General features: G+C 47.9%; 12 protein-coding genes and 3 non-coding genes across 15 annotated transcripts; 4 read left to right on the top strand and 11 right to left on the bottom strand.

The window, feature by feature from the left end:
- Positions 1 to 52: 52 nt before the first annotated feature.
- On the bottom strand, positions 53 to 622 carry FCF1 (rRNA-processing protein FCF1; the record flags this gene model as incomplete). Its single annotated transcript, XM_002553563.1, has 1 exon — positions 53 to 622. One exon carries the CDS (start codon positions 620 to 622, stop codon positions 53 to 55), a length of 570 nt encoding a protein of 189 aa, XP_002553609.1.
- A 311-nt stretch (positions 623 to 933) lies between these two features.
- Positions 934 to 1037, bottom strand: KLTH0E02838r. The gene is made up of 2 exons: positions 1001 to 1037; positions 934 to 978 (listed from the first exon to the last, which is right to left on the bottom strand). It is a non-coding gene; the product is annotated as a tRNA-Ser (tRNA).
- A 589-nt stretch (positions 1038 to 1626) lies between these two features.
- Positions 1627 to 3564, bottom strand: KLTH0E02816g (arginine--tRNA ligase; the record flags this gene model as incomplete). Its single annotated transcript, XM_002553562.1, has 1 exon — positions 1627 to 3564. One exon carries the CDS (start codon positions 3562 to 3564, stop codon positions 1627 to 1629), a length of 1938 nt encoding a protein of 645 aa, XP_002553608.1.
- Positions 3565 to 3993: 429 nt separating this feature from the next.
- KLTH0E02794g (KLTH0E02794p) lies at positions 3994 to 4899 on the top strand (the record flags this gene model as incomplete). The annotated part of the gene is made up of 1 exon (XM_002553561.1): positions 3994 to 4899. The coding sequence occupies one exon, from the start codon at positions 3994 to 3996 to the stop codon at positions 4897 to 4899; it is 906 nt and encodes a 301-aa protein (XP_002553607.1).
- A 259-nt stretch (positions 4900 to 5158) lies between these two features.
- KLTH0E02772g (sugar porter family MFS transporter) lies at positions 5159 to 6874 on the bottom strand (the record flags this gene model as incomplete). Its single annotated transcript, XM_002553560.1, has 1 exon — positions 5159 to 6874. One exon carries the CDS (start codon positions 6872 to 6874, stop codon positions 5159 to 5161), a length of 1716 nt encoding a protein of 571 aa, XP_002553606.1.
- A 2190-nt stretch (positions 6875 to 9064) lies between these two features.
- Positions 9065 to 10768, bottom strand: KLTH0E02750g (sugar porter family MFS transporter; the record flags this gene model as incomplete). Its single annotated transcript, XM_002553559.1, has 1 exon — positions 9065 to 10768. The coding sequence occupies one exon, from the start codon at positions 10766 to 10768 to the stop codon at positions 9065 to 9067; it is 1704 nt and encodes a 567-aa protein (XP_002553605.1).
- A 2079-nt stretch (positions 10769 to 12847) lies between these two features.
- On the bottom strand, positions 12848 to 14092 carry SVF1 (Svf1p; the record flags this gene model as incomplete). The annotated part of the gene is made up of 1 exon (XM_002553558.1): positions 12848 to 14092. The coding sequence occupies one exon, from the start codon at positions 14090 to 14092 to the stop codon at positions 12848 to 12850; it is 1245 nt and encodes a 414-aa protein (XP_002553604.1).
- A 434-nt stretch (positions 14093 to 14526) lies between these two features.
- On the bottom strand, positions 14527 to 14598 carry KLTH0E02706r. Its single transcript has one exon. It is a non-coding gene; the product is annotated as a tRNA-Asp (tRNA).
- Positions 14599 to 14875: 277 nt separating this feature from the next.
- MRP1 (mitochondrial 37S ribosomal protein mS43) lies at positions 14876 to 15796 on the top strand (the record flags this gene model as incomplete). The annotated part of the gene is made up of 1 exon (XM_002553557.1): positions 14876 to 15796. The coding sequence occupies one exon, from the start codon at positions 14876 to 14878 to the stop codon at positions 15794 to 15796; it is 921 nt and encodes a 306-aa protein (XP_002553603.1).
- Positions 15797 to 16147: 351 nt separating this feature from the next.
- KLTH0E02662g (Pal1 family protein) lies at positions 16148 to 17353 on the bottom strand (the record flags this gene model as incomplete). Its single annotated transcript, XM_002553556.1, has 1 exon — positions 16148 to 17353. The coding sequence occupies one exon, from the start codon at positions 17351 to 17353 to the stop codon at positions 16148 to 16150; it is 1206 nt and encodes a 401-aa protein (XP_002553602.1).
- Positions 17354 to 17718: 365 nt separating this feature from the next.
- KLTH0E02640g (KLTH0E02640p) lies at positions 17719 to 17985 on the bottom strand (the record flags this gene model as incomplete). The annotated part of the gene is made up of 1 exon (XM_002553555.1): positions 17719 to 17985. One exon carries the CDS (start codon positions 17983 to 17985, stop codon positions 17719 to 17721), a length of 267 nt encoding a protein of 88 aa, XP_002553601.1.
- A 350-nt stretch (positions 17986 to 18335) lies between these two features.
- Positions 18336 to 21044, bottom strand: SFB3 (Sfb3p; the record flags this gene model as incomplete). Its single annotated transcript, XM_002553554.1, has 1 exon — positions 18336 to 21044. The coding sequence occupies one exon, from the start codon at positions 21042 to 21044 to the stop codon at positions 18336 to 18338; it is 2709 nt and encodes a 902-aa protein (XP_002553600.1).
- A 354-nt stretch (positions 21045 to 21398) lies between these two features.
- YPS7 (putative aspartic endopeptidase) lies at positions 21399 to 23189 on the bottom strand (the record flags this gene model as incomplete). The annotated part of the gene is made up of 1 exon (XM_002553553.1): positions 21399 to 23189. One exon carries the CDS (start codon positions 23187 to 23189, stop codon positions 21399 to 21401), a length of 1791 nt encoding a protein of 596 aa, XP_002553599.1.
- A 556-nt stretch (positions 23190 to 23745) lies between these two features.
- On the top strand, positions 23746 to 23818 carry KLTH0E02574r. The gene has a single exon. It is a non-coding gene; the product is annotated as a tRNA-Met (tRNA).
- A 351-nt stretch (positions 23819 to 24169) lies between these two features.
- Positions 24170 to 25672, top strand: GIT1 (Git1p; the record flags this gene model as incomplete). Its single annotated transcript, XM_002553552.1, has 1 exon — positions 24170 to 25672. One exon carries the CDS (start codon positions 24170 to 24172, stop codon positions 25670 to 25672), a length of 1503 nt encoding a protein of 500 aa, XP_002553598.1.
- Between the last annotated feature and the right edge of the window lie 467 nt (positions 25673 to 26139).

The raw sequence follows: 26139 nt of genomic DNA, 5'->3' as shown, positions 1-26139 counted from the left end.
ACACTCTGTAACCCTGGACATGAAGCGGCTAACGCGCTGTCCCACGCTCCAATCAAAACACGTCAGGCAGCTTCTCGATAACGTAGGCATGGCCACCCACGCTCATTAGTGGGATGCCCGGCACCTTACGTATACGCTGCTTCAGCCCCGCATCGTTGGTCGCCACGATGTAGCATTTGTGCTGCAGCACACGGTTCACGAGACAGTCGTCTGCGTAGGTGCCCTTGTGCGAGCAGGTCAGCCTCTGAATCCGCGGGTCACGTGCCAGCTTCAGCGCGATTCGGTACTTGGGTCCCAGCTTCTCCAGCTCCGCCATCACGCAATCGGTGATCATCGGTATGCACTTCGCCAACAGTGTGTCCATCATGCCCCTCACGATGTCGATCTTCTTCTGGATCGAGAAGTTAATGAAGTTGGTATCTATCAGCACCTGGTAGGGTGGTTTTATGGCTTGGTTGTATTGGAAAAAGAGGGCACTCGATATCTGCGGCACATTTTTGGTCAGCTCCGGGTCGTCGCGATGCGCTTCCTTGGCCTGGTTAGCCTTCAAGCGCACGTCTTTCTTGGCGTTAAGCGTGCGCTTAACAAGCGCAAACTTTCTGGTCTTCTTAGCCTTACCCATGCTTGTTTTGGCGTCGATTAAAGGTGAGGTTTGATGCTAGCCACTAAGGTCCCAGCTAGCTCATCGCGTGTGCATTTCTTATATGTTAGGAACTTGAAAAATTTCATGGTCATTAATAACGGGTTCGTAAGTCAGAGTGCTTTCGTCCATCCATCGCACGTTGAAGGTATTGAGCAGAGGTCATATGGAGTACCTATTGTGCGACTTACGCACACTTTGGACTCTGTAATACATAGCTAGTGCATGGGATTCCTCTGCCTGAAATTGCAACTCATAACCAAAAAGTTGGTCAAAAGTGCAAAAATAAATGACGTCACAGACAGGATTCGAACCTGCGCAGGTAAAACCCAATGCCTAACTCGCTTTCGATGTGTCGAATAGCAGGGCATCGCCTTAACCACTCGGCCACTGGGACGCTTGTTGAAGTAATAGCCATATAGTATTTTATATATACTATTTGGATTGTTCTTTCATCCTTGCTAAGAAGCACAGCCATGCGCTAGGCCGGGGTTTTATGGCTTCGAATAGCAGTGTATGGGCGAAACGGCCTGCGGCCCTTGATTGCTAATGCGGTAGGCTGTGGCGCACTGCCGAGCGCAGCGCGCTACTGCTGGAAAGCATGGTTTGAGAACAAGGCGTCCTGACGTCGGCAGCAACTATGTGAGGATGCTGGGCTTGAAAACCGTTCCTCGCGGCATTGAAAGTCTACTTGAGAAACAACGAAGACTCTAATAATCATGTTTGTTTTTCATTAGAAGGTCGGTCTGCTGCTTTCCTCATGAGAATTGAAAAAAGTATTTGCAGCTCACCACGCCCTCTCTGCTCTTTCGGCTCCGCGGCCTCTGTTCCTCGGCAGTTTTACTGAGGCACGCCACAGTACCGCTGCTAGTGCTCTGCAAGCACCTATTTCTATTCGAATTGATTATTACATATCTGTATCTCGATGTACTCTAATGAGCTATCAGTGCGCCCGACCCGGGCTGCTTGCTTGACGGAAAACTTACTTACATTCTGTCAACAGGAGTGAGGCCCAGCAGAGTCATACCATTGTATAGTACCTGTCTGGCAGATGCGTATAGGGCCAGACGGGCAGCAGCCAGCTCTGGAGTTTGACCCGCGACCCACAAGACGTCGTAACACGATGAGACTTGGTGAGTGAGCTTGAACAGGTAAGTAACCACGGTAGCAGGCTCGTGGGTCTTGATGGCGTTTCTCAACACATCAGGGTACTGGGCGAGCAAACGCACCAGGAGAACGGCAGCAGGCTCGTGAAGCAGAGAGAAGTCGGCGTTAACCATCTTTTCTTGTGTGATTTCCGAGGCGTTTCTCTCGACGGATCTTAATCTAGAGTGGGCGTACTGTAAGTATGGACCGGTGTCACCCTCAAAGGAGGTCATTCTCTCCCACTTGAACTCGTAGTTGTTGATACGCTTAGCTTGCATGTCCTGGATCATGACCGCAGAAATACCGACCAAGTCGGCAACCTCATCTGGGTTCTCGATTTGTGCGTACTTAGCCTTGTTGGTCTTCATAACTTCATGCATCTTCTCCTTAGTTTCCTCCAAGATGTTGTCCAAGAAAACCACAGTACCCTTTCTGGTGGACATACCCTGAACCATACCGAAGTTGACGTGCTGCAAGTCCTTGGCCCACCCGAATCCTAACTGCTTGAGAACTTCAAACAACTGAGCAGTGTACAGATCTTGCTGACATGCGATGACGTAAATCATTTTGTCAAAGTTGTACTTCTTGTGACGGTCCATTGCGGTACCAACATCTCTAGTCATGTATAGGGTTGTACCGTCTGACTTCTGGACGATGGTCTTGCCCAGCTTCTTGTTGAACTTGGTCAGGTCGATCAACAATGCACCTCTGTCCTCGTGAGTCAGACCCTTCTCCCTGAACATGTCGAGCGCCAGCTGCATGGACTCTCTGGAGGCCTGAGACTCACCGGAATAGGAGTCGTATTTGATGTTCAAACGAGCGTAAGTGTCGATATACTTTTCGATGGAGAGCTCACGGAAGCGCTTCCAGATCTTGAGGGCATTTTCGTCACCGTCCTCCATCTTCTTGAAGTAGGCGCGAGCTTGACCGTCAGTGGACTTGTCCTCTGGCAAGCTGTCGCCTTCGGCAGTGATGTCCTGGTTGACGCGGACATACACGTCGTACAGGTGCTTGATGGGGTCTTTGCTTAGGGCCTCCTCGTCACCGTATCTTTCGAAACCAACGGCAAGAACACCAAACTGTTTGCCCCAGTCACCCAGGTAGTTCAATCTAACAACATCCCAGCCCATCTTCTCGTACAAATTGGACAAGAAACCACCGATAATAGTAGATCTCAAGTGGCCGGCGTGGAAAGGCTTAGCAATGTTGGGGGAGGAGAACTCGATGACCACCTTCTTATTCTGCACCAGAGGAGCCGAACCGTACTCCTCCTTTCTGGTCAAAATGTCAGGAAGGACGACCTTGAACAGAAAGTCGGGCTTGAAGAAGAACTGGACAAAAGGTCCGTTAGCCTCGACCTTGGTCAGGAAGTTGCCCAGAGGGAACTTCTCGGCCCATTCTGTAGCGAGATCCTTTGGGTTAGAGCCCTTTATGCGCAATCTAGGAACTGGAATCAAGAGGTCGCCTCTCTCCAGCGTGTTGGTCCACTCCAAAGCTGGGTAGATCAGTTGTGTGTCGACACCCGAGATCTTAGACAGCTCCACGCTGATGAAGTTTCTCATAAGGTCCACCACGTTGACGTTTGGGAACGAGCCTTCCAAAGCTGGAGGCTCCTGGATAGACAGCTTCTGTAGCTGCGATGTGATAGAGGTAGCAGACATTATTTCTGGCTGGTGACTGAAATATCTGAGACCTTGCAAGCGCCAAATCCGATGTTGCTTTAAGCGAACCTGAAAACTACGACTAATAGCCACGAAATTCACTGCTCTTCTCAGCATAAAAAGCCAAGAAGAAGGCTTCAACAACTCTGAAAGCCGTGAAATATTCAAATTTCATTTTTTTTTCAGAGCTTAATCTCGTGCGGCGATGAGATGACTCAGTAAAATTTTTAGTTGTTTCGTGACTGGTGACTTGTACGGAGCTCACCGTGAGCCTCTAACTCCAAATCACCTAGCTGAGAGTATCACAGCAGAGTCCAAAAGAGCTGTTTCTTCTGCTGTCATCTTACGTATCCGGCGCTTTCTTTGATTTTTTTTCTCAAAAGTGTAAGCTGGCGCCAGCTCATTGTATATTTTCGAAAAAAACAGGCGTCACAAAATAGAAGAAAACAACGTCTCTGTGTATCCATGCTGGAACGCTAGAAGTCCTGATAAGCGAATAGATAGGCCGTTGTTGATTTGTGTAATTTGCTAGTGTTTTTTGGTGTTATGCAAGCCGCACAGCATCCTGACAGTGGTTCTCCTCGCAGTGAAGGGCTCGTTGATAGAATATTTGACGGCTTGAAGCACGGGGGTCCACCCTGGACGCGCCATTACGGCAAGAGCAATATAGCCAACGGTTCGGCGGCTCCGAGATTATCGAGGAGTGGAAATCTCAAGCGGTCTTTGAGAAAGGCAAAGATGGTTTTGGATGGCAGCCGCTTTGGATCTTCAAGACAAAATCGGAAAAAAGCGAGCTCCGAAAGGCCTTTGAACCATCTGTCCTTTTTCAGTAGGGGTCTTCAGGGCTCTTTTTCTTGGGATTCAGGCAGCTGTATCGGGTCTGAGGGAGCCGCTGTTTCGGATGCAGACGCCCCCTCTACAACCCTTCCGACAGAGATCAATACAAAGAGTGACGAAGATAAAGAGAACTTTCAAAGGCAATCTGCCGCACCTGGAGGCCCTGCTTCTTTTCATAGCCCATTGCAGCCTCTTCCCATTGACTTGAAACAATATGTGACAGGATACGAGATAAAAAGCGGAAACTCAGAAGCGTTTTCAGAAGGTCCTGCCCCAGGGCCTGTTAGCGCTCCCTTGAAGATTGCATTCTCGACGCTGGTATCCGATGTGCTTCGCGAAAACCGCAACTGGATCAACGAACTAGCTCTCGCAAGGCGTCAAAAACCCTGGAAATTCTCAAAAAAGTCCAAGATGGAAAGTGACGCCTTTTTGGAGTTTCTCGAACGGTTAGAGAGTTTGTTGAAATTCGAGTCTGCATTTATTGAGGAGCTTCATCTCCGGCAGGACACTCTTCATGAAGAAAACACGCTTCTAAGACACCAGTTGGTAGCTGTGCGCGGTGTCGGACTTGAAAACCATGATATTATGCCTTGTGTGACCTCAAATTCAGTATAGGCTATTGAAAGAAGCTTTGCTCTGGAGGTGATAAAATAAGTTCTTTAAAAATAATATATCTTTGAATCAGTGTATTAGAATTAGATTCATCTGTACATTATATACTGTTCTGTATCTTAATAATCGGAATTATCGAGTTAATCATAAGCTTCGTTAAAATAATGAACAAGAATTGTCCTCTTTATCTTTGTAGTAAGAATCAGAGCTTGAAGGAGTCATAGTAGTGAAAGAAGATTGTTGTTCAGTAGCGCAAAATCCCTTAAACGACTCTTCTGTACCATGGCTTGTCGTCATGCTTCAACTCCTCAACGTTGTAATCCTTACCTCTTCTGGAAGATGGAACCCAAGAAGTAGACTTCCATGGTAGAACACCCTCTTCCCACAACTCTTGGACTTCTTCTAGAGTCAAACCCTTGGTCTCTGGGACGAAGAAGAAGACGTAGAAGTAAGCGAAGACCAAGCACCCCATGAAAACATAACCGTAGTAGAAGTGGATAGCGGAGGTGATGAAAGGAGTGAAGAAAGCGATCAGGAAACCCCAGAGCCAGTTGGAAGCGGTGGCGATAGCCATACACTTGGATTTCACTCTCAATGGGAAGGATTCGGAAACAACGACGTAGGCAATTGGGGCCCAGGTGGTGGCAAAGCAGAAAATGTAGAAACAAGTGAAACAGATCATACAGTTACCGGCACCTTTGTTAGTGACCTCGGGATGGTCAGCACCGTTAGGGTATAGCTTGGTAACACCGACAGAAGCGTAAACGACGAAACAGGCAACCATGGCAGCGGAACCCCATAGCATACAGCCACGACGGCCGAACTTCTCAACGGTGACCAAAGAAACAAAAGTGGAAGCAAAGTTAACGATACCGATGACAATGGATGTTTGGAAAGAGTCAGAAAGACCGACAGCCTTGAAAATAGTAGTACCGTAGTAGAAGAAGTAGTTGTCACCTGTCAGTTGCTGCAAAGATTGAATCATGATACCCATAATCAAACGCTGCAAAACCTTGGTCTTAGTAGAGAACAGCTCCTTAATGGAAGCAGAGCCAGCCAATCTCTCGGCTTCGACACCAGCGAGAATCAGGTCAACCTCAACGAGAATAGCAGGGTCTTCAACGGTGACCTTGTTAGACTTAGCTAGAGAACGCTTGGCATCTTCAATTCTGCCGTTCTCAATCAAGTAACGTGGAGACTCTGGGACGAAAGACATACCAGTGATCATGAACAGAGCCCAGGCGAAACACAGACCCAGAGGAACTCTCCATTGGACAGAGTTGCTGTAGTTCTTGACACCGTAGTTGGTACAGTAACCCAAGAAGATACCAGCGGTAATCATCAATTGGTAGCAGGCAACCATAGCACCTCTCAAGTGCTTTGGTGCGGTCTCAGAAATCAGCATAGGGGATAGGACAGCAATACCACCGACACCCAAACCGGAGATAATTCTACCGATGAAGTACTGGTACCATTTGTCGATAGATGCAATTTGAATAATGATACCGACGACGTAGATCACAACAACAGCCATCAGACCGATACGACGTCCGTAAACATCACCGATCTTAGACAAAATGATACCACCGAAAGCACAACCAATGTTGAAAATAGCGACAATCAAACCCATTCTGACGTTAGACAAGTAGTGGGTACCATCGCTATGTTTTTGACCGAATCTGCGCAAGAAGTCACTCTGGTTGACGAAACCGGAAATGGTACCGGTATCCCAGCCGAAAACGAAACCACCGAAGGCGACCATAAGACATAGGATGACGACAGTCACGTAAGCGGAAGCGGGCTTCTTTGGGATCTCCACCTGGTCGGCGGCATCCTCGGCCATGTTGGCGGCCTTCAGCTCATCTCTGGAGGCCTTGTTGGAAGGGGTCGAAAGCTGCGACCCGTTGCTGACGGTCGAGTGCAAATCGACCGGTGTCGCCGTAGCGGCAGTTTCCTGTTGGTAAGGTGCAGAAGACATCTAGGAAACCTAAAGTTGCAAAAGTTGTATTAAAGCTTGAAGCTAGTGAATTAGAATGGACTAGTTGTTGATTGCCTGGAGAAAAAGAATAAAATATGAACAAGAACCTAAATCCCAAACTTAAGCTCTCTGTGCTCTCCTTATATACACTTCCAGTCTGTATTTCCCCGGCCTTTGGCTTTTTTTTTTGTTACGGAGTGTTTTTTGTCTTGAAGACGCTGTCGCCGAGCATTTTCCCCGACTTTTCCCCAGACTAAACCGCAGGACGGATAAAAAATCTGGAGATTTCCCGGCAAGCCTCCGGGGAAACCTTGCACAGAAATCACCGTACCCCGCTTGCCGCATCGGCACGAACTCGGGGAAGATTTTCCTGCAGCAACGGAAAAACTTGTGGGGAGCTCGAATGGCCCCACCCGGGTGCGCACGGTCCTGTTGAAAAATTTTTCCGGGCCTCCTGCATGCCCAGACGGAGCGGTGCATAGTCTATTAAAAGAAAAGCGAGGCCAAGGCATTTTGCCCAGAAGTACGCATGAAACAAATATGGGTGGTCTGATCACACAATCCCCCGCGTCGCAGGCCCGCGGGGGAATCGCGGGGATTGCAGGAGACCGGGGAAATAAGTGCGTCTTGTCTGAACGGAGCCATAACGTGGTGCCATGCTCCCTTGTTCTTGTTTAGGACAGCAGTACCGTGGCGCCAAGGAACGGAGCAGAGTCGCGGTTTTCCGATAGGTCTCTGGATGCACGCCCAGTGTATCGCTTGTCTTGCGACCCTACGATGCAACCCATGTCCCATTACTAAGGCTTAAGTGAGCGGCCGTTCCCCGCAGAAAAGCAACAGCCAGCAGAAAAGTCCGGGAGAGCGCTCTCAGTATAGACTCATTCTGTACGGAGTGGAGAACTTTTTCGTCGCTCACTGACTACCAGCCATCGTGTGACGGCGCACGGCACCTGCCAAGGACAAAATTACGGCTGGCAGGCCCGAGTCAAAACAAAATACGACAGCATGCGTCTTGGACGCACTGCATTAGTTTGGTCGGTGCATTGTGCTCCGCGCGTTGTGCTTTGTGCCTTGCGCCTTGTGCAAGTTGGTGGGTAATGAGATATACGCCCACAAACTGATACCAATTCTGGGCGGCGCCAAGCTGGCAACTTAGAGCCAGTCACAGAGTTCAGCATTTTCGTATAATTATGTACGACTGATGTTATATTTGTGTCGTTCTATACTATTGTCACTATGTACGTATTGGGGCCGGGGGCTGGCCCTGCTGGCAGCAACGGTAGCCGTTTTCCATCTAAGCGCAGTTATGCGGCCAGCCCATGGCTTACGTTACTATCGAGGGAATAACCCGGAGAAACTGGGGGCATCCTCTCGGACTTTAGGAATATTTCGCTTAGCATCCGAGAGGCAGGCAAAAGCGAACTACGGAACATCCCGGAACTCAGCCGGGCTGGGGATGAGTCGCTGAGTTAATAAGTTACAGAGGCAGTTTTTGTCCAAGTGGGCCCGGTGACCACGACCACCCGGACCGGGTCGCTTCCGGTCCGGCGCCAATTTGCAAAGAGCAGAGGCACCGACAGAGACCGAGCAGCTGTCCTTGATCGGGCTTTCAACCTCATTCTTGTCGTAGTGTGCCTATGAGAGCCGTCCGTCGTTATAGGCGTTCGAGACCAATCAGCCCCAAAAGCCTCAACGAGGGTAAACACTACTTCGGTTTAGTCCGATGAGCTTCCGTGCATGAACCTCGCTTCGGTCGAATGCCAAGCAATCAATGGGTCGGGTCTAGAGCTCATCACTATCAATTGCTACAAGGCAATCCTTGCGCGATTTCGGCGATCAACTTTCAACCAATCATCGATATCGTCTTTGTTCTGTGCTTCAACTGCATGTGACACCGTGGGAGGGGGCATGAGATGGTGGAAGACATCAGTAATGTGGACGAGAAGGGGAGGCTTGACTCAGAAATTGGTTCGTTAGGTATGATATCACATATCCACTAGGTTCAGTTCATGTGTACAACGGTTGACCAACCGATACGAGATGTCTATTGTTTATAAAAGATTAGTGATGCTACACATCTGGATATAGTATGCCAATAGTTATGTGATAATAATGATGTTGTGTTTGTTTGATGAGTTCATAAGTCATTTCAATCGATGAACACGATGCCTTTATGCGCTCGCGGAGCACTTAGAAAAATCTCTTGTACCATGGCTTGTCGTCATGCATCAAGTCGTCGGCGTTGTAATCGGCGCCTCTTCTAGAGGCTGGGACCCAAGAAGCAGACTTCCATGGCAAAACACCCTCGGCGTACATGTCGTTGACTTCTTCCAAAGTCAGACCCTTGGTCTCTGGGATGAAGAAGAAAACGTAGAAGATGGCGAAAACCATGCACCCCATGAAAACGTAACCGTAGTAGAAGTTGATGGCAGAGGTGATGAATGGAGTGAAGAAAGCGATCAAGAAACCCCAGATCCAGTTGCACGCGGAGGCAATAGACATGGCCTTACCCTTAACTCTCAGAGGGTAAGTCTCAGAGATCAAGACGTAAGCGATAGGGGCCCAGGTGGTGGCGAAACAGAAGATGTAGAAACATGCGAAGACAATCAAACAGTTACCAGCACCCTTGGAGGAGATATCAGGGTGGTTAGCGCCTTCTGGGTAAAGTCTAGTGACACCGACAGAAGCGTAGACAACGTAACAAGCAACCATACCAATAGCACCGTAGATCAGACAGTTACGACGACCGAATCTGTCGACAGTGTACAAAGACAGCGAGGTACAGAAGAAGTTCACGACACCAAAGACAATAGCAGTTTCGAAAGAGTCAGTCATACCGACAGCCTTGAAAATAGTAGTACCGTAGTAGAAGAAGTAGTTGTCACCAGTCAATTGCTGCAAGGACATGATAATAATACCGTTCAATGTACGCTTGAACATTTGAGGCTTACCGGTGATAAGTTCGGCCCAAGAAGCCTTGCCAGCCATTTTCTCGGCCTCGACACTTGCTTCAATGTTCTCCAATTCCAAGGTGACGACAGCGTCCTCCAAGCTAGCCTTGTTGACACGAGCCAAAGAGCGTCTGGCTTCCTCGAGTCTACCGGCTTCAACCAAGAAACGTGGGGATTCTGGCACAAAAACCATACCGCCAATCATGAACAAAGCCCAGGCGAAACACAAACCCAAAGGAACTCTCCATTGGACAGAGTTGCTGTATCTCTTAGTACCGTAGTTAGTACAGTAACCCAAGAAAATACCACCTGTAACCATAAATTGGTAGCAAGACACCAAAGTACCTCTCAAGTGCTTAGGAGAGACCTCGGAAATCAACATAGGAGATAGAATGGTGATGGCACCAACACCTAGACCGGAGATAATTCTGCCGATAAAGTACTGGTACCATTTGTCAATAGAAGCGATTTGGATGATAATACCGACGGAGTAAATAATAACGACAATGGTCAAACCTAGACGACGGCCGTAGACCTCACCAAGCTTACCCAGGACAATACCACCGATAGCACAACCGATGTTGAAAATAGCGACAATCAAACCAGTTCTGACGTTAGACAAGTAGTGGGTACCATCGCTGTGCTTTTGGCCGAATCTGCGCAAGAAGTCGGTCTGCTGAACGAAACCGGAAATGGTACCGGTATCCCAGCCGAAGACGAAACCACCGAAAGCAACCATGAGACAGCACATACTGACGAACACGAAGTCACTAGAGCCTTTGCTGGCCAGCTGCTGCTCGGCATCCTTCTTCAAGGCGTCGATCTCGTCATGACTTTCCTCTCTGTTCAGCTTTGGAGCTGGGGCGTTCATGACATTAGAATTGTGCGACCCTTGGTCGTCGGACACGCTCTTAGAGGGTCCAATTTCAGGAGATGAGCTCATTTGCTGTGTATTATTAAGACCAGTTCTGAAGAAAAACCTGTGGAGTTCGAGTGAGTCCTTAGTGAATCTCAGTCAGATCTTGGTTATCGAAGAGACCCGACCAACAATTCTAGTGGGGAATTACATCCCCACTTATATACCTTTCTCCTCCACCCGCAATTTTTTTTTTTTGAACTTCTACCCCGGTGCTTTTTCGCCTGCTTCTGTGGGCACCTTACAATCTTCTCAGACCACTGCTTCTGCCCTGCTCTGCTCCGCTCCATTCCGTGCCCTCCTGCGCAGTTGCTCTTTGCAAGCTGCGCTTCCTGTCGCACTGTTGGAGCGCATTGCTAACACAGCGACCATTTTTTTCTTTGCCCGCGGTATGACGTATGGAGAAAAGTTTTTCCGGCCCGCACAGAAAACCCCGTACACTCCGGAAGAACTTTTTACCGCAGCCGGAGAAAGAAATCGAAAACACAACACACTGCGCCTTAGGTATTCCGCTACGCGCTTCCGCAACACGTGTATCTCCGTAGCGTCATCAGAGAGATAGCGATTCCCCGCCTAAAAGGCGCCCCGGATGTGCATCCGTAGGGTCGCGGTCTACTGCAGATACCCGGCGGGGAAGGATGGGGCAGTTTAACACCAGCCATCCAGCTCGGAGCAGCACCCAGCGCCCAGCGCCCAGCGCTGCACTTCCAGCACCCATCGCCAGGACCCTTGGCAGCCGGAAAAACCTTTACTTTTTTGGGCACGTCTCTAGGTGAAAATTTTTTAGTTTTTCCGGTCCGGTGCCGGCGCATAATCAACTGCGGATAAACAAATTGCGGAGTCTTAGGTCCACCGTAATTAGTGCGGCGATCCCGGACCAATTCAACATGGAGAGCAAAGACATGCGTCGTACACTGTGTGAGATGCATAAGTCAGTGACGTTTCGTGGGGTGAGCTATCTTCACGTTTATAATGGCAAACCTGGTACACGCAAGCGTGGGGTGAACATGTCTGCCTGTTTTGGTGGTATAGACTCAATGCCTATCTCCACGACTCACTTCTGAACTCACTCTCGTGGTGACAAAGATTTGCAGAATGGCATCACGACCCGCCCACGGAGCTACTAGGGTGTGTTTCTCCCTGCATGCTAGCGTAGGAACTCGTTTAGAGGATATTCAAACTCACGATATACGTACAGGGTCTTCAACGCTCTCGTGCCGGTGCTATGGCAGGCAAATCCCTTCCCAACAATTGCAGCTGGCGTGCCCTAGCCTGGGCGACTAGCTGAAGCCAACGACGCATTGGTGATGTGACGGCGCACGGCGGCCTTTGCCCGTTTCCACGTGCGGGTAATTATACGCTGGTGTTCTATAGCCCGAGTCACGTGGGTTTTCTGGAGTATGCTACATTCTTGTCCATGCTCTTGTCCAAGTCGTCAGGCTTGATCAAGCGGAATCGAGGCGCCCTGTAGTCGTAACCCTCGCGCCGTAGCCGCATGCGGAGGGGAGACCCTTGGGAGACGTGTCTGTATTTAAGCCTTTGTTTCAGGCTGCCAGGGTTCTTGGGCGGGTAAGCATCGGGGCGTTGCGAACAAGCCTTGTTTGTGCGTGGGACTCGTTATCCTGACGCTACTTGGCCAGCAGTCAAGAAACCTTATACTAGTTGTTCTGGGTTAGGGGCAAGAATGCTGCACAGGGTACAAGCAAGACATTGCTGTTGCCTCACCAATTAGCATAACTGTCGGCTGTGGGCGGTACGGTGGATATCACGATATACGGAAAGGATACCGATAGCTGAACTTGAGCTAAGGGCAAGTAAGACCTTCTCCGCACCGTCGGCAAGTTTAGCTTAACAGTTATGAGCTTCGGAATCCCCGGTCCTGGCGAACTTCATCTTTTTCTATGTTTACTACAGCCTTTTTCTAGCAGTGAATTTTATGATTATATTGTCTACCTGAACATCTATAATAGACATGCTTAACAAAACAATACACATTCATTTCGCTAAACAACTCGTAACTTACAAAATTATTAACTGTTGTAAAATCTATTAGCATATATTAGCCACGCCATATCGGCGGCAAGACAAAATCGTTCCATGTAGCGCCTAAGTCTCGCTGTAAGACTCTTCAGTGACCTCTTCGGCCTCTGAAATAAAAGTGATCTCGCACCAGCCCGTTCCAGAAACTGGGGCCGCGTCATCGACGCGTAGGCTGAAATCGTTAGCATATTGGTAGATGTAAGGCTTCGTGCCCGCCACGCCCGACACAATATTCTTCACAAAACTTGGGATCTCGCTCATGACATCGACCCTTTCGACCAGCTGCTCCAGAGGTCCCGAAGCAAGAGCTGTCACTGGCGACGCGGTTGCGACCTCTTCATCACTCACATCAGATTTTACGCCCTTGAAAGAAACGTCTATCTTATGAGGAACTGGCCACCCCACAGAGTCAATCTTGGTGTCCAAGTGCTCGAAGTTGTTGTCTATGGTGACAGCTATGATATCTTTCTTATCACAAAGTATCCCGACGCAGATCTTTGTGTTTGCGTACGACTTAGGCGTGGTGAACTCCATGAGAACCGCGCTGTGGGTCTCCGATTGGAAATTCAGAAAGTTCCAGGCCTTCGCGGCGTGGTGAGGCTTCATGCCCTGTAGCGCCATAACGAACATTGAAAAGACGGGCGCTCCCTTTTCAAATACGATTTCTTGCACAGGCACCTCCTTTTCAGCCTCAGTGTCGGATTCGCTGTCCAACTCAGGCTTGACTTTCAACGTACCATGACAGAAGTTTCTGGGCCAAAAAACGTGTCTCATGCTGCCCCAGGGTTGCTCTAGGTTATCGCCGTAGTAGGTTGTGCCGTTAGCACCAACCTTGACACCAGGAACCGCACGCTCGAACGTCAAGTCGACTACGCTGGCGGGGTTGACGGATGACTGGAATCTCACCTGCGAGCCGGCCTCGTTCATCTCAATAGACAGGTCGTCAGCGTAGAAGTTAGGACCGTCAATTCTGAAGTTCGCCAGCTTCGTCGAGGTCCACACGTTCAGTTTTGGCTCCTTGACATTGTACAGTCTGAACGTGAATTGCGCCGTCGTGTGGATGCCCACGACGTTGGAGTGAATGACCTGAGCAAAGCCTATGTAGCCCTGCTTCAGGTCAGTAAAGTAGAAAGTCATGGTCTCCACATTGGTGTGAGTAGGGCTCAGCCAATGGAAGTCTTCTCTCTCGGCAACATGGAAGGGCTGTTTGTCCTTCACCTGCCCGGTCACTGGGTGGATGAAATCCTTACCATACTCTGGTTCCGCAATACCGGTCACGGCAGAAATACCGCCTTGAATCCACTTAAGCATTGTAGTTTCGATCGATCGCAGCTTCTTGATTGCGACCGGATCTTGTTGGGAGAAGGAGATGATGGCCGGCTCTTTTACAAACTAATTTTCAAGAAGCGTACTCGTCGTTTAGGGCTACTTGTCACGAAAGCATGAAAGCACAAAACCCACAAACAGGCGGATGGATATGCACATAAACAAGGGCTACCAAGAAGAGGAAGATGGGCCAATGCACTGCGTTTAAGTGAAATGGCATTTTCTTCTTTTGGAGCATCGAAAACGCCCCTTGTTCGAGGACCCTTACGGCACGTGATAAACGCATGCCACTGATATGTCTGCGCGCTCTTGTTTCGCCTCTGTTAAGCGATTTGATGGGCCAAGCTCCCTGACGTTAAGCGGAGATGCAGAGTCGGAGCGTACATAATGACCGAGATTTGTACAGTCTTCAAAAAATTCTCCGCGACGGGGAATCGAACCCCGGTCCCGAGCGCGACAAGCTCGAATTCTAGCCACTAAACTATCGCGGAATTGTTGGAGAGTCTGGAAGAGAAAGAGATCATAACGGATGGATAGCATCACGCGATTCCTCTCTACCACCTTAGTACGACAGAAATAGAAGAGCGGCTACTGGCGGAAGCTGCGTTGTCAGCCCGAGTCTGGAAAGAAGTTCTTGTCTACGCGTTGTTGTCTTGCTGAATCTGTCTTTGACATTGAAATTGCAAGACGATACTTTGACAGTAGTGACGAAAAATTTTATGTTTCCAGCTGCCTCGTGCACAGGTAAATCGAACAGAATATAGAGCAATGCTCAGATACAGCTTGGTTCCTAGGACTCTTGCCAGGAGCTATATAGCACCCTCTTTGGAGCACCTGGCCCGTGGAAAGGGGGTGAGAGGGCTGTTTTCCGAAAAGGGCCTCCAGACGGCGTGGTTCGACAGGGCCGACTTCTACACCGAAAACCTGAACAAATACATGGGGCAATCGGAGGAGAAGCCTCTGGAAAACATAGTTTACGAGAATGCGAAGTCTGCTTCCAAACGCGACATATTCAACAATGCATCTATGCTTTACAATCTCAGGTTTGCCTTGTCTTGCCTGCGTGCCAATGATCTGCCTAGCGTCACAGAAAAACCTGGGCCTCAGTCTTTGCTAGCTACGCCGAGCTTGGAGCTCAAGTTTTCCAACGACCCTCGGGACAACGGAAATGAAAAGTTGAGCGCGGCATTAGCCTCTTCTTTTGGCTCGCTGGTGGAGTTCAGGTCGCTGCTCTTGAACTCCAACAGGGCCATCTCAGGCGACGGGTTCACATGGCTTGTTGCTAGAAAGGTGCAAAGTATGCATCATGAAAGCGTGATCTCGGGGACTGTTGAATTTGACTGGCTCTACGTCCTAAATACCTACAACGCTGGGTCCCCTTTCAACTTCAACAGAGTCGGGCACATGAGCGATCTGAAAAAGCAACTTTCCAAGCTACAAACAGTGGAAGAAACCCCAAGTTCGAACCCATTTCAGATGAAGTCCGTTGAGGAGGCCAGGGAAACCGAGTCCTACAGAGATATTACTTATGTTCCTTTGCTGGCCATAGACGCGTCGCCCAAAGCGTGGATTACAGACTACGGCGTTTTTGGCAAAGATCTGTATTTAGAGAGGGTGTGGGAATCGATAGAGTGGAATGTTGTTGAGCAACGGCTCCCTACGCGGGCGCCTAACTACCAGCTGTCCTGAGTCTTTTTACAACCTTCATTTCCTGTATATATAAAAGATTTAAAATCAGACAAAATTTACGATGCTTCAAAAGATTGTGAGATTGTTGTACTCTCGTAAAATTTTAATAACCCGCTGTCATAGGAAAACTCTGGCGAGATACAGGGATCTGGAGAAGGCAGACGGCGATTTCGAACTAGTTTCACTGAACAGTTCTTCGTGTCTATTTTATGTAAGCCGCTCACGGTCCACATGAACGGCAAACTTGTGCTGACCTTCCTGAAGCAAATATGTTGACGCTTTGTCTGCCACTTAGGCAACAGGTGCTGCCATCGGGCGTGTCCTATTTTCAAAATTAAGAGTTTCTCGCGATCAACTTTTCCTCCCGACTTTCAAACTTTTCACTCTTCTCATGAATTTGTTTCCAGACGTCGAGGACTTCTTGGCTGAAGGATCAAAGCGAGTGCTCAGGTAAACGTCTTCATCTGGGCTGTCTTCATCGTTTTCAAGATGCCCAGAGTGAGTTTTGGCAAGTTTGAGGGGCTCTCGCCTGTAAACGTCCCCTGAAGCTGCGTAATCGCCATTCCCAGACTTTTGAGATGGGACTTTCTTCATTTGGGAGCTTGAGAGGTGCTGGGGGTGAAGCCTATTGTTGCTGTTGGCGGCACCAGTAGCGGGAGCACCATCCAGAAAAGTTGTTGACCCCAATCCAACTGTGGTAGGGCCATGTACAAGGTTCTTAGCTTTGACATCAAATTGGGTCACGCCGTTCATGTTAGGCTTTATTGCGCCAATAGTATTGGTCGAAGAGTTATTGCCCCTACTGTAAATTTTGTTGCCGTACAGATAGGCGTCGTCATCGTCGTTGGCCTCCTGGCCAAAGACTTCCTTCATGGGAGATTTGCTGTTAGCAGCACCGGCTATAGAAGAGTTTGGACCGTCCGCTGGGAACGCCATGACAGGGGCAACTTTGGTATTCCTGTTACGGTGGGGAGTGCACGCGTCAAAAGGCCCATCGTGATGGAAAGCACCACCGAACAGCCCGGTCACATCAAGCTTGTCAATCGTGTCGACATTCTTGGCCAGTGGTTTTGACGAGGATGAAGACTTTTTGTCCTTAGATGACTTGCGACGGTCAGAGCTGTGGGTTCCGGCCTCACGATGGCGGCGGCTGCTAGAATGGTGTGTGCGCTCGCTGCCGTCGCGGTGACGACGGTGTGCAGACCTCTCGGAAGACTCTCTCCGGTCACTGGACCGCGTCGAAGATGAGGCGTACCGTGAAGAAGATTTTTCTCTTGGGTATGGCGCTGCAGGCTTCTTCGACACTGCGGCGACCTCGTCATATGAGGGAGGCAAATCGTCAACAACAGGATCCGAGATCGAAGGCTGTTCAATGTATCTCCTCCTCAACCTGTTCTTTTCTTCTTGAGCTGTTGGGTATGCGGAACCCGCGCCGCCTCCATTGCCGTTCGTGGGTTGGGGTGGGGAATAGTCTTCCTCTGGGCTTTCGGATCCCGACTGTGGACTCATATCGTCCAAAAAGGGGTTGTTAGATGCTGGGCGAGGTGGAGGAGTCATACTGTAGCCAAAACAACGCAATAGATGTTAGTATATCTGATCACTTTTGGGGGTCGCCTTGGATGAAGCCTTGATTGAGGTAATGAATGAACCAAGTACGAAGTATGAGGTATGGACCTGTACTAAGCGAGGCCAAGGTTTATGCGCTTCTTGTTAAATCCCTGCTGCCCTATTTGTATTGCTATGGCGTTTCACGCAACTGAAGCATAATGCTGCGACGAATACGCCATAGTAAAGTTCCAGCCCCTATCAACTTTCACAGGGCAACAGGATTGATAATAAGAATTTGCATGGAGTCTAGCCGGGTAACAATTCTCACAATTTTCGGTCTTCAGCTAGCAAACCCCATAAATATAGTCTTCAACTTACCTGTAAGGTTCCCTGGGGAGTGACGCCGATGGTGACGCCATACGGTGTGGTTCCTCTTCAATACTTTCCGTGAGACTCAGCATTGAGGAGTTCTTGGGCCTTGATCCTGAAGGGTGGTATATCGTGTTGGACGATACCCACTCTTGGAAGTCTTTATCCGACTGATACTGGCTGGCCTCTGACTCCACAGACGCATTACGGAACGGGTTATTCGAGGACATGCGCCGCGCGCTGCTCTTTTCACTATTTGATCTTCGCATCATCTCGATCTTTTTTCTGTATTTGTTATCGGCGCCTAATGTACTCTCTTAAGGGCAAGGTAAGATACGTCCGATTCCAGTGCGTGGGATGATCCTAGCCAACTGATATCGAGGCTCCCTGGACCAGTTACTTTACTTAGAAGCTCCGTTAAGACCCTGAAGTTCTCGAGGATGCGCAGGTAAATGAAATACTCACTCGACTGGCGACTTTGAGTAGCGAACAGTTATTACGTTAAAAATTTGCCTGTTGCCTAGACCATAATCACTATAAACGGACCATATCTATTATTAGGCGAAGTGAGAAACGGCTATCGCTGGTGTGAGGGCGACGTGCGTCGAGGCAGGCGGCGTTCCTAAAACTGAATAAACTTCTGCGTAATATGCTCATGATCTTTCGGGTTGCCGACCTTGGTGTAGTCTTCTCGCTTGACCTTCTCATTTATGCGCTTGTGCAGCGACACTAGGTAGGCGTCGTACGCTTCGATCATCTCTATCGATCTGTCCTCAACAAGAAGCGCTGCCATTGTGTGAGAATAGTAGACATCAACGTGTGGTCTCAGCGGAGAGACAGGAACATAACTGCGTCCTGAAACTTGGGCCCAATTTCTCAGGACGCTGCGCGCTTTAAGGTTGATGCCGGAGTCAAGGGTGGGAATCGCATTGCCAATCAAAGCGATCTCGCTGTGCTTCACAGAATCAGTGTCGACATCAAGAAGATCGCGTAGCAAATATGTGTTTGTGTTTTCGTTAAACCACAGATACGCAGTAGTGCCATCAAAAATCAGATAGCACCCTCCATCGACCAGCTCGCTGCGGGAAGCACGGACACATAAGTTCTCAAGAGGAGCTGCTTGCAGCAGTAGCTCATTCTCGTCGTAGAAGGTATAGTCAGATTCTTGAAGCAACTCATGGAGCGGCAGAATTTGCGGGTATAGTTTGAATACGAGCTGCGCGGGGGTGAAGTTCAAGTATTTGAACATATCGTAAACTCTGGAATTTCCGTTGGCTGATTTGTTGTTGTTCTTCATCAGCTCTGATTTTTCAAAAGATAGCAAGTATGCTGCCCACGTCTTTAGAGAGTCAGGCAGCACCAGCTGACTAGAAGATGATTTTGAAACCAAAGCACGGTATTGAGTAAGTACATCAACGATCTTGTCATCAATGGTTTTCCTTTTTTGAACAAAGTTGCAGTCATCAAGCGTTGTTAGCATGTCGTGCAACACTATGCCTACCACCGCATCCTGGTTGATGAACTTGAATATTTCGTGAATATTGTCGCTGACAGCTGCGGAAGCATTGAGGCAGCGCACTTTTCTGGCGCCGTTCAAGTCAGTGTACAACAAAGCGCACTGGAAGTGCACGTCCTTTGCTGGCGGTAACCGCCCGTCATATTTGAAAAGAACGTTGACTGTTGTATCTTGGTGCAAAACAGGAATCACAGGCTCGCGATCTGAATTTTCAACGGACTCGGAGTAGTAGTTATAAACAGAAAGGCCCGAAGAGCATCTGACCTTAAGCTGGCCAGCATAACCAACAGTATTCGCAACGCTGTGCAATAAATCATTGACAAATGTAAACTCGTCTTTGTCCAGTTGAAACCCGGGGTAATACTTCAAAATGCCGGAGGTCACCTTGACAGGTTGTGCAACAGAAACCATATCCATGAATGCCGACCCTGTACAAAACAGGTCCAATGATATGTTGTTCTTCAGCAATTCCTGCCCAAGTTTGACGTATGCCTCATTTTCACATTTCAAAGTCTTTTTCAAAGCGTCCTCGTTCCTCAGTCTTAAGTTACCGATTCCGTGTGTTGGCTTAGAGCTGAGACTAGCTAGAATTTTACCACCGGCACCACCAGTAACGGTGTCAAGCGCCAGACGTGCTGCCTTTAAGGCAGAGCCATAACATGCTTCAAAATGGTGCGAGAATTTTCCGTCCTCAATGTAGGCTGTGATCTTGCAGAGGGTATCTTGTATGACATGCATAGACTCCTCGGGCCTAACAAACAAACCAGTGAAAATTGGAACAAAAACATCTTGTAAATCGCTTATAATATATTCCTGTGCTTGATTAAGTTCAGGTCTCAAGTTGAAAAATCTAATTTCTTTGTCAAATGCCATAATAGCAACCTTGCAATTGGGTTGTTTCGCAGAAATATGCTCAATACAAGTTCTTATACCTTCAACCATAGCCAGCGAGCTCTTATTTTCATTTGAGAGCGTTGAAATGTCAACTAGAAAAACATAGTGAAGTGGAATGTTTGGTTTGCCCGGGACTGTGTTGTAAGTGTCAGGGACAAGAAACTCGACCGTCCCTTTCGTAAGGTCGGGCCGCTCATTGATGTCTGCTCTTAGCCCATTTGGATTGAGCGGAGCATAGTGTTCCTCACTTAACTGGGTACTTACCTGGCAAAAATTGCACACCGCTTTCGAATCAAAAGTAAATGAGTAATTTGGGTTGGAGTATGACCTGCAACGCCTACAACGAAGCGGACCATTGCGTTGCGAGGCGTCAATAATATCAATTGCTGTATCTGGAACGGAAGCAGCAAAAGGTTGTATGATAGCCCCAACAGGCAACTTCGTAGCTGACCTTAACTGTTCATTTCGGGGGACATTGTACATTGTCAGGCATAGCTTGCGAGGATCACTAATACCTTGATCTATGCAATAATATTGCGTAGATACACATGGCGGGACAGAGTCCTGAGAGGTTACAAACGACCTCGTCAAATAGCGCTGCTGATCTTCAAGCCTTTGTTTTGGCACATAATGTGAGGTAATTGATTCAGCAGGTCCACCAGAAGAGACACGCTGGCTGGGGGATGGAAAAGGTACTCTAAAATTTGAGGCCTGATTCCCACTGATATTTCCCAAGTTGCTAGCAGCTAACGGCTGGAAATTGTTTTGCGCACTAGCTTGCGGGTCTGGCAAACCATAGCTATCAGTTGCAAAAGAGTGAAAAGCTCGATTGGGTCTCTTGTTCTTTCTTGTAACTCCGATTGGTGAGGGTGAGTCCCGATCCAGCGACAAGCTGGATAGACTTTGATTGAGCCTTTGCATGCGGTCTTACTTTGATAAATGTTGGTGTCTTTTTGGTGATGAAGTAAACAGAAATATCATATTCAACAATGGCCAGTCATGTGACTATGAGACGCGGGCACATCTTCTGACTTGCCCTATACACTGGATCAAACACATAACTTGAGCTAAATCTATGTTACCTTGTCATTTAATCTATATATAGTATATTTGTATGTTTTATTATAACAGGTTCCTCGGATTCCCTTATTTTTTTAATTTGAATCTCGTTGAAGAGTTCATGTATGGTTCCTTAAGATGATGAAGTTTTAGCTTGCCGGTAATGATATAGTATATCCCCAGTGAGCCAAAACATGCCTTGATGTTTTGCGATAATCACAATGCGAAAATAGCAGCTGAAATTAGTAAAACAGTGACTGAGTAGAAATGCATGCTCAAGCCAGACCCCCCAACACTTTGAAGAGGGAAGTTTGTCCGAGCTGCATTAGACTTGCTTGTTGTTTCAGAGAGCGCGAAGGAAGCCGAGGTAGTGGATGATACTGAAACGTCATTGGTAGTATTATAGAATGACCTACCCGTGAAAATCACTCCATCTGATGATATAGTGGCAGTAAATTGATTGAAAAGCCTCGTATTAGGAGAGGTTGACATTGTAGCTTTGTCGCTTAACATCATAGTTTGAAAAGACGTCAAGTTGTTGGTTGTTGCGAAAGGAATCATTCCGGACTTGATAGCAGATATTGTCTTAGCAGGCTTCAAGTTGAAGTAGGAGAGGTGGCTCGCTGCGTCATCACCCCCTTCTTCGCTTTTAGAGGACGTTGGCGTTGGCGATAGCTCTGCCGTGCTACTTGTAGTAGTAACACTTGAAACCTTTTGTGCCTGGGCCAAAGCAACTTGGTTACTTTCCAATTCTGCGGCCATGTAGACATTTTTGATAAAAGCGCCTCCTAATACATTAAATCCTGATGCAGTGCTAGGAAGAAGTTTCAGCTCACACGCTTGCTGTTTGTTTGAAAAATGAAGAGTGCCGTTAGTGTCAGAATCAAACGTGGGACCCATCAAGTTATTTAACGGCACGTTTATACTGAGGTTTCCAAACTCGAAAATGATAGATGCACCCAGCCTTCCAACATCGCAGGCCAACAGCCAACGATTAAGTGACTCCACGTAGTACGCGTTAGCTTGCATGGCTATTTGAACAATGATTTCTAACGGCAAGTAATTGTAACGGAACCGCGAGTCAATCAGCACAGGCTCCAAAAAGGAATCCGACGTCATATTTTTGGTTTCACCGGATTTGGATTGTACGTTCACCTTAGTCAGAGGTATTATGGGATATCCCCTTGACGTTTCACCTGTGCGAGCATTGTGAAAGGGGATAGTATCAAACTTCACAAAATCGCCTGTATATAAAGAGGTGTCAACAGCGCCAAAAATTACCTTGCCGCATCCATTTGATGGTTCTGGAGACTCGAGGGGATCTCGTGTGTCTGCACCCATCCACATCGAAAACGAAGAGGTGTAAATTAGGCTCTCATCAACCAGCCGATCCAACAAAACGTAGGAACTGTCAAAATCCGAGCTGTCGTTGTCATAACCGGTCTGAGCTGCTCTCCCTGCAAGCCCCAAAGCGCCTTGCTGTATGTAAGCAGCTACTTCATTTGCGCTCAAAAACGAAAAGCTTTTATCACTGATGCGGCTAGTATTAGCTGAAGAAAAGTCCTGTGTCGTGTTGGAATCCCCAGTAGCAACGTCCGAGCTCGAAGAAGTAGAGGACCACATGAAGCTCACTTCGTCCATGACTGTTGTTCCGTTAAATGCAATGTGGTCCATGAAATGCATGCTCCATATCTTGTCGCCATTGAGTTTTTCATGTGTTGAGCTTTTGCTTGCGTTGTAGTATGTCTCCGCTTTGGCTCTAGCGCTTCTATTCTGGCGAGCTTGCCGCATGTCCTCACTAAAGACCCACATATAAGGCTGCACCAAGTCTATCCTTAGCTTTTGAGACTGGCCCGGGGTACCGAAAGACGCATTAACATAGTATAGGCCTGCACGGTCTCTATTCGCAGTTAATACTGGAAACGAATCAATGGAATTTTCTGACGAGCTCTGTGATGCGCCTCGTACAAGGGCTACCGCGAACACAAAGACTGCAAAAATCAGCATCCTGTTGCGATTCAGGGTTGGTATGTAGTGGCTAGTGTGTTCAAAGATTTTTCTTATTCTTTGAACATCTATCTGCCCAATGTTCCGTACTCAAGGAGAGATGAGCTAGCTTTGTTTTTCCATTTTCACAATTATTCAGACGACGACTGGGCATTTTAATTTATTTGTTAAAAGATTAACTTCGAGAGAATCACGCTGAATATCGTAGCTCTACGTGTACGCTGAGTCATGTATTTTGTCAGAGAAGGAGCTTTAACAGAACAACTTTCACGCATGTGGTAAACAACCTCGCGGGACATTAGCATAAGAAATCCACATGGTTCAGAGCCTGAGAAAAGCTAAGCAAATTGGTTCAGAAAAAAAGGCCTCGCTCTGCTTGTTTTGGAACATAAGCTAACTCCCGGAAAGCATCCGGGATCAGGCGTACTTTCAACGCGCCTGAACCTTGACATAGTCAGGACGATGGGTGGAACAGCCGCACCACGCTTTGCCTGAGTTCAGTCATGCGTTTAATGAAAGGATATAGTATTGTTAATGAGCCAGTTATCATAGCAAAGCTTCAGTAGCTCAGTCGGAAGAGCGTCAGTCTCATAATCTGAAGGTCGAGAGTTCGAACCTCCCCTGGAGCATGCTTTAGTTTTTTTGCACATGGCGCCTATTAATAAATGTGTCACAATATATTACACATTGAGGAACGTGTCCTCCCCTTAAGCAGCCAAGCGGCCACGCGGTGTCTTTACGAAAACACTAAGCGCTCTTGGCAATTAAAAAAGTTTCGAACTGAACTAAATTCGAAGCCTGTCATGCATGTGCATGCCTCCTCATATAAACCTTGAGCGCTTGTCAATCATCTTGCCGCACATGGGCTCTGACTTATTGAGGTGGCTCCAGGAGACTGGAATATAAGAACAGCTCTTGATCGCGACATAAACTGGTGTGTCCTTGACATCAAACAGTACCAAGCGGTTCATACTTTCCCAATGAGTGAAACTAACAGATATGTTACGTACGATGCCGACGCCAGAAAGATGCGCGTCAACACTTCGAGAGAGAAACGCCTGTACAATACATTTATGATTGTCGCTGCGGGCTTTGCTTTAATTTCAGATGGCTACCAAAACAACGTTATGTCTATGCTTAATAAAGTTTTTCCACTAGAGTACGGCAAACACGCATACAACGGTGACGTTTCCACACGAGTCTCAAACGCTTCATTGGTTGGAACAATTTTAGGACAGGTTACCATAGGTGTCGCTTGTGACTATATGGGTCGGAAATGGGCGATTCTGGTGGCAACTCTGATGCTGGTGGGCGGTTCAGCACTTTGTGCAGCATCGCACGGTAAAACGGTAAGCGGGATGTTTTGGATGTTAACTGTGATGAGAGGAGTGACCGGGTTTGGGATAGGTGCTGAATATCCCTGTTGCTCGGTGAGTGCGAACGAGGCAGCGAATGAGCATAGCGAGAAAAAACGTGGCGGGATCATGGTTATGGTCACTAACCTTCCCCTATCGTTGGGAGGCCCTTTTGCCAACATTATCTTTCTCATCGTGTTTTCGATTTGCGGAAAAAATCACCTGAATGCTCTCTGGAGAGTCATGTTCGCACTTGGTTGCTTTTGGCCTCTGAGCGTGTTTTACTTCCGCTGGAAGACCAGCACTAACACACTTTTCCAGAAAGGCCAGTTCAAATCACAAATTCCCTATTGGCTCACCATTAAATACACTTGGAAGAGACTTCTTGGAAGGTGTTTTGTATGGTTCTGTTACGACTTTGTTGCCTTCAGCAACAGTTTGTTCAGCGGAACCATTATCAGCCTGGTTATAAAGAACGGCAATGACCTGAAAACAATTGCTGAATGGAATTTGTTGCTTGGAATCATCGCGGTACCAGGCTGCTTTGTAGGTGCGTGGCTGTGCGACAGGATTGGACGCAAGTACACGCTGATGTTTGGCTTCAGCGGATACTTGGTTTTCGGGCTTATCATTGGTTGCGCCTGGGACAAGATCTCAAAAATAACGGCCCTGTTCATTATATTCTATGGTTTGATGAATGGGCTAGCAAACGCGGGGCCCGGTGATATGCTTGGGTTGGTTTCCAGCGAGTCTTTCCCCACAGCCGTTCGCGGTACTTGCTACGGCTTGAGTGCTGCTATAGGAAAAGTTGGCGCAGTCGTAGGAACAGAGTGCTTTACTCCCATCAAGGATCGCTTGGGAATCCGCTGGGTATTCATTATTGCAGCCCTTTGCGGAGTTGCCGGCATCATTGCGACATGGCTACTGATTCCTCACCTACTGGAGAGCGACCTTATGGAGCAAGATATCAATTTCCACAACTTTCTGGTAAAGCATGGATGGTCTGGTACTATGGGATTCGATACCGAAGATCGTCTCGAGAACAAAAACAGTGATGCTGATGAGACCGCTGATTCTCTAAACAAAGATTTAAATCCCGAAATTATTACGCGCGAAATATCTGTATGATTATTTAACGACCTATACTCAAATCCGGTGCTTACATCATAAATTAGCCTTTTTTAAACGGCGAGAACGCCGTGATGCGTCGCCTGCATTCTGCATGCTGACAAGCGGGATATGCGAGCCAGTTGTAACTAGAAACGAACGAACCTAAACTTCTTCTCTAGCGGCTACGTACACATAACCCCATTCGACACAGCCTCCAGCGTTGATGTTCCAAAATATTATATGTGACGAATTTTCAACCAATCTCAGTTTGGGACTTTTCAAATAACGCATTAGAAAGTATGCATTGGAGCATCAACAGGTCCTCTTGAGCGGGCATCGACTATTTTACACGCAACCTCTCAACATCTCATAGCGCAAGCTCCACATCTCTTGATGCATGAGTTAACATATATTCAAGGTTATTTCGCGCTTCAGACATTCTTTCTACGATTTGAAAATGTCTTTTAACTGGCTCTGAGAATGAT

This window comes from Lachancea thermotolerans (assembly GCF_000142805.1).
Source record: "Lachancea thermotolerans CBS 6340 chromosome E complete sequence".
Lineage (NCBI taxonomy): Eukaryota > Fungi > Ascomycota > Saccharomycetes > Saccharomycetales > Saccharomycetaceae > Lachancea > Lachancea thermotolerans.
The sequence above is the reverse complement of the archived record's forward strand: the minus strand, read 5'-3'. Positions and strand labels throughout refer to the sequence as shown.